Source organism: Ursus maritimus, unplaced genomic scaffold (genome assembly GCF_017311325.1).
Source record: "Ursus maritimus isolate PB19 unplaced genomic scaffold, ASM1731132v1 scaffold_5, whole genome shotgun sequence".
Classification (NCBI taxonomy): domain Eukaryota; kingdom Metazoa; phylum Chordata; class Mammalia; order Carnivora; family Ursidae; genus Ursus; species Ursus maritimus.
Genome location: NW_024426663.1, coordinates 83,813,657 through 83,828,931, shown reverse-complemented (window position 1 = coordinate 83,828,931; position 15,275 = coordinate 83,813,657). Strand labels below are relative to the sequence as shown.

General features: G+C 38.6%; 1 protein-coding gene across 1 annotated transcript; it reads left to right on the top strand.

The window, feature by feature from the left end:
- The first annotated feature begins 11,915 nt into the window (after positions 1–11,915).
- On the top strand, positions 11,916–13,370 carry LOC103680335 (olfactory receptor 11L1). The gene has a single exon (XM_008709875.2). The coding sequence runs from the start codon at positions 12,041–12,043 to the stop codon at positions 13,010–13,012; it is 972 nt and encodes a 323-aa protein (XP_008708097.2). The 5' UTR covers positions 11,916–12,040; the 3' UTR covers positions 13,013–13,370.
- Positions 13,371–15,275: the final 1,905 nt, after the last annotated feature.

Below are 15,275 nucleotides of genomic sequence, written 5' to 3'. Positions count from 1 at the left end.
TTTTCAGGTTGCATACGTCCAAATCCACCCTGACTCTCACTAATACTCTTTCTCTACTTCTTTTCTCCATTTGTGTCCTGTCTTCTCTGACAACATGGGAACATCCGTCCTTTGCAAATTCATTCCTGCTCACCTTCCCTAACTATCTCCAGGGTATCCTTATTTTCTTCCCTAGCCTGAGTCCCTTGTCCTTCTCACCAAGACTCTCACTTCTCCCTGGCCTCACCATTTGCCTCAGCTCTGGGGATTCACAATCGCAGAGACCCACACTCCTTCTACTCCACAGGGGGGAAAAAAAAAGTCAAAATCTCAAAAGCAACAGCCGCTGACACAGCACTTTCCTTCCTGCTTGTGGTTTTTAAAAGGATCTTGGTTGGTTTTCATTCAGCACTTACACCCTGCATTATACTTGTTCCTTTTCCCCCAGAGACTGCATTGGTGATTTATTGAGCTAGGGTTTTCAAACGTCCTCTGTGGACACAGCCTCAACTTTCCCTATTAGGTAAGGGGCAACTGCATCCAGGGAACCTCTGTGTTGCCACGGAGGGAATCCGGGATGAGGAGTTGAACCAGAGAAGTTTCTCATGATTCTAAGGGAGAGTGAAGGGTGTCTGAGACACAGGCTGTTGCAGTGGGAGAAATGTCACCCCTTGGCTGGTTTCCGGCACATGTGAGCTCCATTCCCCATATGGGCATGTTAGCAAAAGTAGATTTATGTAGTAATGCTATATTTAAAAAATGATTTACATTAGAATTTTCTTTTAAGTAATATGAGGGACTTAAGGACAAAAATGTATCCTGTTCATATTTTTTTAAGGATTTTATTTATTTGTTTGACAGAGAGAGACAGCCAGAGAGAGAGGGAACACAAGCAGGGGGAGTGGGAGAGGAAGAAGCAGGCTCCCAGCGGAGGAACCTGATGTGGGGCTCGATCCCATAACTCCAGGATCGCGCCCTGAGCAGAAGGCAGCCACTTAATGACTGAGCTACCCAGGTGCCCCCCTGTTTATATTTTTATTCCAAAGTCCTTCACTCAGACTGAGCAGAGTAAGGACCCAGTATAGCTTCTGGAATAAATTAATAAGTACAATGTCCCATGTGAGATTTGCAGTCATTCTCTGAAAAAAATAGTGTAAACCCCATGCATATATTAGATATGAGAAATCTGAGATGTAATAAATGCAAGGAATGGAAACAGTCCTGTCTTTACTTCTATGTCTAGTGTTTGGTGAGGATCCTAGTGTGCTCTGTGGACTGGTGCCGGTATGGCATTCTCCCTCAACAGACGATTCTAGGAGCTAGGCACCAGGTCTCGGGATCAAATGCAGAGCTTCTGTCCAGCTGAAGGAGAGAACTGGCACACGGACAAAATGACCAGGTAGTGGCAGAATTTCCCAGGTGCACCCACGAGGGTGGACAAATGGGCCAACCGGAATGAAGACACGATGTGTAAGCATGTGGAGAAAAGGTTCACAAAGGAACTGCTCTTGGAATATAGTTTCCAGGGAGACCTGGAACTGCCAGCCTGCCCCTGTCTTTCTAGTGGAATCTGGTCAGAATAAGCACAAGCACAAAACCCAGTGACGTATGAAGGGACATTAGGTGTCTCAGAACGTCCAGGAGTTTGATGTGGTTCCTGGTCCCGCTGCGGCCAGGGCAAGACCAGCTGATGACCAATTCTACATGTTCCACAAATATGTTTAGATTTTTTATTTGTGGGGAATGGGCACTGATGACAGATTTTCAGTGATGGTCGCTGAATTTATACCCAGTCCCTGTATTTGTCTTTCCCAGTGCTTTGGGATTTGAGGCCCTAAGGGTCACTGTGAATTAGGGGCTCTGCCTCTGCTCGAGGATGCTCTAGTGTGGCTGGGGGTATGGGGTAAAATGGGACATATGAATTTCTCCCAGCTTCTAGAGGCAGCCTGAACTCAACTGTACTTATATAGATCCCATTACTGCATATCCAATAAATGTAAAAACAGACCTTCTTTCTGGGCCTCTCTGTCCATACCTCCAAGCCAGGCCCATGAAAGACTCTTCAATGAGTGCAATATCTCCACTCCTTTTTCCATCGCCATTCTACATAAAATACGTAAGAAGAAGCAGAGGCATTTCCCCATATATATACAGACTTCCACACGTTGACACAATTAATGGCCTCATATGGAATCTAGTGTTTCATATAGTGCTATTGTTGTAAATTAGTTTGACACAAAAATAGGCTTTGGCGCTTAGTGCTTATATGATATGCCCCATGCTAAGAATGTCTATGAATTCAAGAGTCTTCTACAAACACACTATGGCATAAGAGAGAAAAGCATGAGTCATAGAGGGGGATTTTTCCTGTTTTCTATAAGACTTGAAGAAAGAGAAAAGGGCATATACGTTGTTTTAATTAGTGGCAGGGTGGGAGAGAAATCAGGAATAATTCACGGTGATATTTGAAAAGGGTTTCCCATGACTGGACACAAAGTACTTAATTAAAAAAAAAGATAATATTACAAAGTTCAATCTTATTTTTTAAATAAATGAATACATCCTCAAAGTATAAATAAAGAAGGTACATGTTCCTCCCCAAAGTGGAGCATTCCTATGAAAGTTCTTGTAAACCAAAATGCATACTAATGAATCATTAAACACTACAACAAAAACTTACTATTTACTAGATGCTGGTAACTAAACATAATTTAAAAAATTGTTAAGTGGATACATTTAAAAAAAATTGCCATTATTAGAACATTTTTGAGCATTTCCAGACCCCAAAATAACCTCTCTTAGGCTTTTCTGATACCTAGGGATGAATCTTGCTGAAAAATGCACCAAACAAATCAAGATTAAGCACAGAGGCTCACAAAATGCAAAGCTATGGTGGCTTGATGCTGAGTGTAGCTCCTGGGGAGCTAGCTTGGGGGGGGCACACTTACTGCTCAAGGTACATGCCAGGTCATTAACTGCTCCCTGCAAAAACAAACACTGAGCCCTCTTTGGTAAAAGCAAGCATCCTCTTCAGATTTCTTTCCCTTTGCAAAAGCTGATGTTAATGTAAGTCTCTCACAAAAGTGAAATGGAGTAATGGGAACTTTCAAAAAGCAGGGAAATACCTGTAATAGCAGAGCTGGGCATTTTAAGAGTAAAGTTTAAAAGACTGAAAGCAATGGTAAAGTGAAATTTCTCTGGAAAGCAGATTTTGGTAGATGAATGTTGTGGTATCAGCCCCAGGGGCTATGTCTGAACACTCTTCCTAATCTCCTGAGGAGGGTTTTCCCAACTACCCATCCTGTTCGGACCCCACCCCACCACTTCCATGCTGGAAATTCTCTTTCATGCAGGTATAATAAGTCTCTTCCTCATTCGTCTCTCATGCTAGCTCCTGAATTCCCGAGCAGGATAACACACCTTCTATCATTAGTGTAACTAACATTTACTCATTTCCTTTGGTGTCCTTTGAGCTTGATTCCACTGATAGAGCATACCCAATTCCCGGAATTGCCCGAAAAGCAGAGCATGACAGTGAAAGACAGTGGATTTGAAGCTAAAATAGCCCTGTATTCAAACACTGGTGCTCTGGCCCTGGTGAGTGATATCATGTCATTCAAATACCCTGCAGGTGCCCCTGGTGAGTTATGTAAGCCTCTCTGTGTCTTTGTGGGTGAAATGGGTTCTTTTATAAGGCTTATATGGGTTTTTGTGTATAGAGGGCCTGACATCTAACACATGCTCAATAAATGCTTATCCTAACCCTTCACCATCCACTCCTATAATGCACCTGAGAGAAAGAAAGGAAACTGCAAATCTTTGGGGACATCATCTGTTCAATTGTGTGCAGAGGCTAATTGTTCTAAATTTCCGTATTTCCACTGTGTGGTCAACATGGAGAAGTTTAAAAGTGAAGGTTTTCTTCATAATTGTATGCCAGGAGGTTTATCAAGGTAATAGCAAATTAACTACTAATTTCAAAACATGGCTTTCTTGAAAAAAATAATTATTGATTTATACATTGTGTGTTATCTTCTGCTGGTTGTTTCAATGACTTCATCAGCTGTTTTTGGTTACTTGATTCTAGAGGGTAGTTTTAAGTTATTAAAAAAAAATAACGCATTGCCCAAGTTGTCCTTGAACATTAAGGATTTCTAAAAAATACAAATATCAATAACTGTTTCGCATGGGTAGCACAAAGCATTCCTTATAACTGCAATGGCCCCACCACATCACATAAATATGTAGAGAATGCAACAAGCAAAGAGATAAAATGTTTGGATAATCCCCATTCTTACTTTATGAAAAACTTAAGTAGAATTCGAAAATAACTCTGCATATAATTTAAATTGATGGACTAAGAATTCTGTATCCACCCATCACACACATCAAGCCCCTAACAGAGGTAAGCAATGTTAAGGGATTAGAATGGGATTTGAGGGCGGTGGTGACTTGACTTTGGAAATAAAGGTCTGTGATGAATGCATCCTGGAAAATCCCCCTCATTTCTACAGTTCTACAAAGGCAATATGATATTGACAAAGTTGAATTTAGATGTTGTCAGCAAAGTGTGCCTCTAACTTAATTTGAAATAACTTTTGTCTATGAGACAAAATAAGAATTACATTTCTCAAAATATTTGGATGTTATCCTATCTATTCAATAAATATTTGCTTGTATAATACCTAAGCGAGTGATGATATTCCCTGTGTTTAAACAATATCATATCTGAGTTATAGAATGCCCTTCTTTTTTTGAACCAAAATATATTTCTCTAAAGATGCCTCATCTGTTAATGTCATCTCTACTTTTAAGATGAAACAGAGCAATTTTAATTTCTCTTATAAAACTATTTAATCTATAAAAGCATCCATGTTTATCTTCTTCGAATCAGATGAGATACCTCCACTTCTTCTTCATTATTATTTTTTTCTTTCTTTACAGGATTTTATTTATTTATTTGAGAGAGAGAGGGGGAGGAGAGAAGCAGACTCCCTGCTGAGTAGCAAGCCCAGGGCGGGGCTCAATCCCAGGACCAGAGATCATGACCTGAGTCGAAGGCAGATGCTTAACCCCCAGGTGCCCCTCATTACTTTTCTCTTGGCATAATTCTAAAGCATCACAACATCCTCCACTGAGCACATACCACATTGGCTAGGAGCTTCCCAAGCACGGCCCTCAATAGTGAAGGCAGTGTGCTCCAGGAAGGCTGCAAATGAAGCTGTCTGTCCCCATGCTTACTGTGTGAGACTCTATTGACTGACGTGCGCTTACTCCCCCACCCTACTATTTTGTGAACAAGTATATTTGGTAAGACAAGAATCCACCACTCTTACCTAGAGAAGCAGGAAAGAACTCTGTGCCAACATGGCCTCTATATCCAGATATTCTGGGGGGAGCTAATTGTTCCGTAGCGACCTTGATCTCAGTGACCTTAAATGAATCACTTACTTTCTAGGCCTTAGCTTTCTTACTTATACATTGATGTCCAACATGTAGAGCTATTGTAAATGTGGGATGAAGAACTACATGTATGGCACCATGACCCCGATTAAATAAATGCTCAAGAAATGTTGGCTATATTATTATAATAAGAGTATCATTATTTTGCATTTTACACTGAAATTAGATTGTTATTAAAATGAAATATTAATTATCTTAATTTGAAATGACTTTCAGCAACATTTGGTTAGGTTTAAGCTTACTATTAAATAATTATATTTTTTATATAATCCTTCATATCATAGTGATAACTAATTACCCAATTTCAAAATTCTCTGTGCACTGATAAATGAATTCATCATACAACAATGAAGAAAACTTTAAAATATCAACTTTACTGGGTCATATAAAAGAGGGATTTTAAAATACCATTCCTGAAATGAAAACTTGAATATTTAAAATTATCTGTAAATTTGTTTTGATGTGATACGTCTAAAAGGATATTTATTTTTAATGCAATAACATAATTCTTAATTAATATGCAATAAACTTTAGTAAAAATAAGTTTATAATGTTTGAAGTAAGAAATCAATAACAGGATTCTTGCTGCATTGTGAAATAAAATACAGAGCAAATGACTGCTATGAACATTCCTTTGATTTCTTTGATTTCATATTGCACTATCAGAAGCTATGATACTGATGGGAAATAAAAGGCTAGTGAAAAGAATACCCAAGATAATTGATGGCCAGAAGTAGTGAGGAAAAGATGACCCAGTGAAGGAGAGGCACAAAAAGAGACCCTATGTATGTTCTATATAGTACACATTTGTAGGCTTCTAAGTGTTTCTGTCATTAAGACCCTTCAAAACCTACAAATGTGCACCATAGCTTGCAATTTATATATTTCATGATATGCTTTTAATCCTCATTATCCAGTTTAGTCTTAGAGGTGATGTTTATCTACCCGTATTCTAATATCTTCTCTTTGCAGAGAAGAGACACCCACCCTCGTCACCACATGCATGAATATTAGAAGGAAGCTTCATATCGCCCCCTACCTCCCATGGTCCATGATTTGCTCTCACCAGGAAGCCAGGTTGATTTGTGAAGCCTGACACTTTCTGGTTGTGGAGATTGTATATATATATTCCATTTGCCTTCCGGCTGTCTGTCCCTCATGTGTAGGCAGTGATGATCTTTGTAGGCATGGACACCCTCCCATCTCCGTAAATGGAGGTGTGGCTGATGTGTACAGATGAAAGTGCCAGAGAAAACTGTCTAAGTAAATAATCTGTCGTGAAGACCCTATCACAACTTTTTTTTTTCCTGCAACCATGCAGGAATTACAAATTTAGGTTTGAATTAGATAAGAAAAGTCCACCTCACACAAGATACACAGTCTATCTATGGTGTTTAATTTTGTCCCCCCAAATTTAATAGCATGAGCAAAGACCTATGATAGAAAGTTGCTATAAAAGTAGTAGCAAAAAAATGCCAAGATGATCCAGGCTATATAATTAGCTATAAAAATAGCCTGGATACAGGTTATACAGTATTAACCTAATTGCATCTCCCCATATGTAGAACTCACAAAAAAAAAATTTGGAGGGTAAGACATCAAGTGCCTAACTGTGGGAGACAGTACTATGGATCCCTCCCCCAAATAACTTGGATATTCTTCCCAACAGCCTTTATTACCTATAAGCACAATGGTTTCTGATGCTGCAGTATACAACATATCCTAAGGAACATACAGTTGTGGTCATTTGCTGCATATTTTATTTCATCACAGTTTACTCAGAAATTGTTTTTTTACTAGAATTTATTTCATGTTATTTAAGAATTATGTTGTTGAGTTAAAATAAACACCAATTTATGTATATCACACCAAAATAAATGTACTGATATTTTTGTCTACTTCTTTCCATTTTCAAGTTTTCTGAAAAGTATAGGCATGAATAATATTATTTCTAAAAAATATTAGTTAATGCAAACATCAATGCATCAGATTATAATGACCTTTCATACGCTTGAATTTTTTGTTTATTTTTTTCTGTGTGTTTTTTGTTTTGCTTTGTTTTTAATACTGTTACATTATAGATGGTTTGAGAAACTTTTTCTTCTTCAACCTATCTTCCAAAACTCAAAATAAAACAGCCTTTCATATAAACTCAGATGTTGCATTTTTTTTTTTGATAAATTGACAGATTCACATTTAGAATGAGCTTGGGTACAGATTGCTCTCATTGCATAAATTAATTAATTTTTAGTCATGAATTGTTTTTGTTTTTTCATTTAGTTATATTTGCAATTAAAATATGATGGCAAAATGACATTCAACAAAAAGCAGCTGTCGTATATCCAGTTCTCAGGATAGGTGATTCACTAATGGTCTGCTTGCTATATTTTAGAAAACACTCTTTTGATTCAATTTTTATCTCAACATTTCTGAGACCAATCCTAATTAAAAAAAAAAAAAAACTTCCAAAAGAATGTAAAAATTTATTTATCCCGAATGTGTTACAGACATCTAAGCCTCAGAAGGTAGAGCTGAATCTCAGAAGATTGGTTCCATTGTTTACTAACTCGATTGACAAATTACAGAAAAAATATCTGGGGACCAGGATTCTCAGAAGGGCCAGGTCCCCAAGAAACCCAGTTATTAAAAGGAGAAGCCTGCTTCATCCAAGGTCAAACCCCAGCAGAGGAGATGGCAAATTTCCACTTGTATGAGGAAAGCAAGGCCCACATTTGGGTTCAAGGAGGACAAGGCAGATCGTGGAGCAGGGACACTTTAGGGCTCTCCATGCTGGGAAGAAAGACAGGTAGGAGAGGCTCGTGTAGACAGACACAAAGGTTTTCAGAAGGAAATCAACATGGTGTGTGTTTTAGTGTCGAGTGACATAAACTTTGTTGTGTTGTTTGCTTTGGTTGTTGAATTCGAATTCTAAAATTACACAGACTCCAATAAATTCTTCCTCATTATCAAGGCAATTTTAGCCTTTTCTGATGCTCTGTGTGAAAACTAAGTAAATGGTCGTGCCATTTGCACATGCCATTGCACGTTGTTTAGCATACAAATCTTCAGTAACTGGAAAGTAACCAAGAAAGAATTTTTAAGGAGTCAAAGGCCATTTAGTTGACTCTAGGCAAGATTGCAATAACATTTTTATGTTTATTTTCATATAATTTCAAGGAAAGCTACAAAAATTAGATCTGAAGTTATGCCGGTGGCTCTAAAGAGGCCTCTAAAGAGGACTCAGCATTTTGGGAGGCAGATGTTTTCATTCTGATTTGATTTGTTTTTTGTTTTATTTTTAGCTCAATATAATTAGTTCTAGCACTGAACATTGAAGTCCTAACCTCCCAGAATAGCCATAGAGTAGCCAGAGAAGATACCATGGAGAAGGTGATATCTGAGCAGAGTAGGGTATGAGCCACTTAGAAATAATGATAATATCCCAGGAAACTGAATGTGTTGAATAGAAATGGAGTCAAGGCTTACACTGTTTGAACAATACTAAGGGAGCTGGAGTGCTGGGATCAGAATGAGGTAGGAGAAAAGTGGACAAAGAGATTGCAGAGGAGATAGGAAGAGAAAAGTAGGGTCTGCTACACTGTGAAGGATTTGGCTTTTTTTTTCTTTCTTAAGCATTAAGAAATCATATACCACATAGTTCAATATGTATAAGAGACATCTAATATTGTATCCCTGATAACAAGTGCATTGATTTTATCAAGATATTATTTTCATTCCATATGAATTTTTCATAGTCAAATGAAGATAATATTCTCAATTATTTCACTCAAGTATGAGAGGAAGAAATAGAACACAGCAAAAATAGTGAACTAAAACAACAATGAATTAACAGTAGATTCCCGATGTGTGCATAAGTGGATTGGCCACACTGATTTATTCACTTATCAGGAATGATTCACAGTACCATGTGCTCCCAGCATACCCAGTAAGCTGGGTGCCACTGTGGGCTTTGAGAAGACGAATGACACACGTTGTCCTCTCTTTGCCTTTGTTTCTCTCTCTCTTTCTTTCTCCCTCCCTCCCTTCCTTCCTTCTTTTCTTTTTTCTTAATTTTCTTTCTTTTTTTTTCTTTTCCTTCCTTTCTTTCCTTCTTTTCCTTTCTTTCTTTCTTTCTTTCTTTCTTTCTTTCTTTCTTTCTTTCTTTCTTTTTTTCCTTCCTTCTTTCCTTCCTTCCTTCCTTCCTTCCTTCCTTCCTTCCTTCCTTCCTTCCCTGTTTTAAAAGTTTCATTCAGGCTGCTTTATTGAGTATTTACTGAACAAGGACAGATGGATGCAGATGGGCTACAAGGAGACTATTGAACAATCCAGGTGAGAGGAAGTGGCACTTCTGCATATATTTTCAGGTGGAGCCAGATGATTTGGGTGAGAAATCAGATACTAGGTGTGAGAAAAACAAAAGTCAAGTTTTCTGATCTGAACAAGTGGGAGGATGGAGTAACCACTGATGAGATGTGGGAGACAGACTAAGGGGAGACTCTTAGGTGAGAAAGAAATGCAGGTTAGTTAGTGTTAAGTTCCAGATGCTAATTAGACATGTCAGGGTTCTTTCAAATAGAGAAATTGTTTACATGAGACATATAGTGAAGCTTGATACACACATTTTGGTGCTGAGGGCCAGGTGATAGCATTTACAGTCAAGAGTCTGCATCAAGCCTCAAGGGAAATGAGGGTGTATTAAGAGGTATTCAACCCCGAGGGCCTACATTAAAAGGTTGGAGGATGTGGAGAGATGCTAATCAAATAAATGGATACAATGTGAAAGACATGTCTGTAATGGAATTCAGAGGGCACATAGCTGGGCATATTAACTGACAAGAATAGACCCAGAAGATGACAGAATAAACTCAGCCATGTGGACAACAGATTAAGACCATTAGGGATGTTTGAAGAGCCACTGAAACGTGGCATTACTATTTTGGTGGAGTGGTGAGGGAAAAACCCTGATTGCAGTGGATTCAAGGGGGGTGCAGGCAGTTGACAGAGACAACACCCTCAAGAAGGGAAGGAGTACAAGTGAGCAGACAGATGAAAGCAGTAGGTTTTGGAGAACAGAATAACATCAAGACCATATCTTCTTTGTTATTTTTAAAAAATATTTTATTTATTTGTTTGAGAGAGTGAGCAAGAGAGAGACACAAGCAGGGGGGAGGGAGGGAAGGAGCAAAGGGAGAAGGAGAGGCAGACTCCCTGTTGAGCAGGGAGCCTGACTTGGGGCTCAATCCTAGGACCCCAGGAGCATGACCAAAATGAAAGCAGATGCCCAATTGACTGAGGTACCCAGGCACCCCATCGGTTGTATATTTTTTTTACAGGGAGAGAAAACCACCTGTTTACATGCTGAGGAAATGATCTAGCAGAGAGGGACCATTGTTAATTCAGGGAAGTAAGAAAGTATAATACCTGCAAAAACTTCCACTATGTGGGAGGGTGTAGGAACTAAAGCATGTGTGGGGGGATTTACCTTAACCCATGAATAGACCTTTTATTTGGAGTGATATGTAGAAAGCAGATGAAGAAGAACTGAAGGTGGGAGGTGGGGAATTTAGTAGCCTGAGTATCTGGATATTCCCATTGGAGAACTTCAGGTTTTCCTTCAGAACAATAGGATTTTGCTGAAGGCATAGATAGACATGGAAGTGTTGGAAGTTTGAAAAGAGAAAAAAAATATAATAACTAGTCACTCAGGAGAATGGAAGAGTAAATAGATGAAAGAAAGGTGGAGTCATTGTTCCACAGCGTTAAAGACACACTGAAGTTATTGGTTATGAATCTTAAAAGGACAACATTATGTGTTGTCTCTCATCTCCTTTATTGCATGGAAGCTCATATATGGCAGTGGATGTTGCCTTTACCCAGGATGAGCTTTGACAATGAACGAAATGGAAGCAAAGGAAAGGTGACGTGTTGAATGTATACAGGGTACATCCTCAGTGGCAGGACATGGTATCCAACTGGGCAAGAAAGGACTCCGGTACAGGTAAAGGTTAACTCGGCTCAAAGCTTCACACACACACACACACACACACACACACACACACACACACACACAGCAAGGTATCCATAAATATTGTTTGAAAGGAGAATGAATAAACTTCTCCAAGATGTCATAGGAGATATGCTCAACCTGACTTGTAAAAGGGAGAAAGGAAAGTCATTGTTTCCATATGTGCCTGCTTTAAAAAAAAAAAAATTGTTGTTGTTATGCTTAGTTTCCAAGTTTGCTTTCCATCAGAGATTTTTTTGTTTTGTTTTGTTTTGTTCTGTTGTTTCTGTTTTTATTTTTATCTTTGGATCTTAGACTTCTAAATTTCAGAGAACACAAGAAATGGAATTTGCTGAGGTTCTTTCCAAGAACTAACATCCACATTCAGCTTATAATATCAAAATATTTTCTTATAAAAACAAGATGAAAATGTTGCTATAAAAGTGCTTGTTCCTATAAAGGGTTGTACACAAAGATCTAAACTATTTAAAGAATTAGTCTCTGAGCTGCTAAACATCAATAACATCAATAGCTACAAATATTTGTATGGCTTCTATATAGTGCTTTTCCAAAATATTTTCTCTTCCACAGGCAATGAAGCCCCCAAATGTGTCCAGTGTCACTGAGTTTCAGCTGCTAGGATTCCAGAATCTTCTTGAATGGCAGACACTGCTCTTTGCCATCTTCCTGTTCATCTACTTTCTCACAGTCACAGGGAATGTTGTCATTATTGCAGTAGTGAGCCAAGACCAGCGACTGCACTCACCCATGTATGTATTTCTCAAACACCTCTCCTTTCTGGAAATCTGGTATACATCCACCATTGTGCCCCTTCTCCTAGCCAACCTGTTCTCCCACGGCCAAGCCATCTCCTTCCCTGCCTGTATGACACAGCTTTATTTCTTTGTGTTCTTTGGGGCTACTGAGTGCTTTCTTCTGGCCATGATGGCCTATGACCGTCATCTGGCCATCTGCAGCCCACTCCACTACTCTTCCCTGATGAGTCCTGAGATCTGCACCAAGTTGGTGGCAGTCTCCTGGTTGACAGGTGTTGGCACAGGATTTCTCCCCTCCCTAATGATTTCCAAGTTGGATTTCTGTGGTTCTAACCAGATCAATCATTTCTTCTGTGACCTCCCTCCCCTCATGCAGCTCTCATGTTCCAGTGTGTATATCACCAGGATGGTCATCTTTATCTTGTCAATTGCAGTGCTGTGCATTTGCTTTTTTCTTACACTTGTGTCCTATGTTTTCATTGTATCTACCATATTGAGAATTCCTTCAGCCTCTGGTCGGATGAAGACCTTTTCCACATGTGGTTCCCATTTGGCTGTTGTCACTATCTACTATGGGACCATGATCTCCATGTATGTTCGCCCCAGTGACCATCTGTCACCTGAAATCAACAAGATTATTTCTGTCTTCTACACTGTGGTCACTCCACTGCTGAACCCGATTATCTATAGCTTGAGGAACCAAGAATTCAAAGATGCTGTTAGAAAAGTCTTGAGAAAAAAGTGTGGTATCTATGGAGTAAGAGTGAAGGGGAGTTTCTTTGTTGGGTAAGAAAAATTAGCACAAGAATACACAGTGGATTAATTTGGGGAATATGTGAAGGGCAGGCTCGGAGCCTTCAAACCAGAATGTCATCATTGGCACTATGTTGAATTTCACAAGCCATAATAAAGAGTTTCATCATGGTCCCTTGCCAATAACTGTTCAGAAGGCAAATAGCCTCTATCAAATCATTTTAGGGGCAATTTTATCCCTTGACACTTTCTTTCATCTGATAATAGTCTAATTGTGTGATTTAAGGGCATGATGATATCACACATTACTTTCAGATTTCACAGTAGGACTGAGTTCATAAAGCATACATTTAGAAAATTATACATCTTTTAAGTACTGGTGGGAGACAGGCCTTATAGATTCAATTCCTGTTGCTATTGGTGTCTATTAAATGTCTGTGGAATGAATGAAGATGTATAAATGATTGTTGACCTAAATTATCTCCTAGTGACAAGAACAAAGAAGGGTTTTTGAAGTGCCAAGGATTTATCTACAGGAATTTAGACTTTTTAATGCTTTTTATTTAATACAATTCTATGAAAGAAGGAAGAAAAGGAGGAAGGTAGAGGGAGGGAGGCATAAGTGGAGGGAGAGGGACAGGTGGAGTGGGAAGACAGAGAAAGACTAAAGAAAGAGGAAGGAAGGAAGGAAGGAAAAGAAAGAAAGAAAGAAAGAAAGAAAGAAAGAAAGAAAGAAAGAAAAGAAAAAAGAAAAGAAAAGAAAAAAAAAGGAAAAGAAAAGAAAAGAAAAGAAGAAAGGGAAGGAAGGAAAAGAAGGGATGGAGGGAGGGAGGAAGGAAGGAAGAAGGGAAATAAAGAAAACAAGAAAGCAAGCAGGGAGAGAGAGGTAAAAAAGAAAGGAAAGGGAAGGGAAGGATAAAAGATGGGAGGGGAGGAAGGAAAGAAGAGAGGAGTCAATGTTTCTTTTATTCAGCCAATATTTAGAAGACCTCTAGTAATCTTACCTTCTATCTCATTCATTAATTCCACAATTATTCTCAAATCCTTTATATGTGCCAGTCCTCATGCTGCAGTCTGGATTGCCCAGGGACATGATGGTAAAGAAATGGACAAAGAAGATTTTCCCTGAGTGGAGCTTCTAGTTTGAAGGAGATATCTATCTATCTATCTATCTATCTATCTATCTATCTATCTATCTATCATCTATCTATCTATCTATCTATCTATCTATCTATCTATCATCTATCTATCTATCTATCGATAGATATATAAATTTATGTCTATTTGTGATGTTTGCCGTGAAACAATAAAGTATAAGCTGGTGCATTTACATGGAACAATAAGGTCTGAATCAACATAGAGGATTAGGAAAGCTTTCTATGTTTATGTTGTACTTTAACCTATACTTTACAGTTGAGGAGAATAAGAATGGAAGTAGTATCCCAGGCAGAGGACATGGCATGAATGTCAGGAGAAGCAGCCTGGGGAACATGGGGATAGAGGAAGGAAATAAATTTGGAGAGAAATGCAAGAGTTAGTTCCTGCAGGTCATTAAAAATAAGGGTTTTTGGATTTTATACTAAGACAAATAATGGATTATCAAAGGGTATCAAATAGGAAATGACATGATATATTTTGCATTTGCAAATCTCACTGCTGTTTAGAGAAATGAATGAAAGAAAACAAGAGTTGCTGGAATTGTAGCAGTAACGCACATGGGAGAGGAGCTTGGCTTGATTTTAGGTTTTATGATACCTCACAGATGGTGAGGTTAGGAGTGAAAATTCTGGACTCATTCACTCATTACTATGCAGTGGGGCCAGTTTGTAATCTCTTCAGAGTCAGTATTCGATTTGTGATATGTTCCACCTCAATCCCTGAGCTTTAGGGGTAAGTGCACTTTGACCCTTTGGCACATGTTTTTAGTTCTTTTTACCCTCCTTCCAACCCTTGTTTCCTCTTCCTCCAGAATTTGACCTATGAGGACTGTTGTTAGTCCTTATCAGAGCCATCTGTTTCAACTATTGAATAAAAGTAAAATGATACATTGGAATCTGAGATAGGACAGGAACTGGATGATATAAGAGAGAAGTATCATTGCTCTGGGCTTTTGGATAGAAGATCAAGAAACAATCAATTATCCTATCTTTCATATGGCCATTGCTGATCAATATATTGAATAAGACTTACATTTAACCGGACTTAAGTTATCTTACCAATAGTTTCTTTCTAATTTTAAACTTGATAGGTAATTGGCTCTGCATAACGGGAGAAAGATTATTGACCACATATGAGAGATT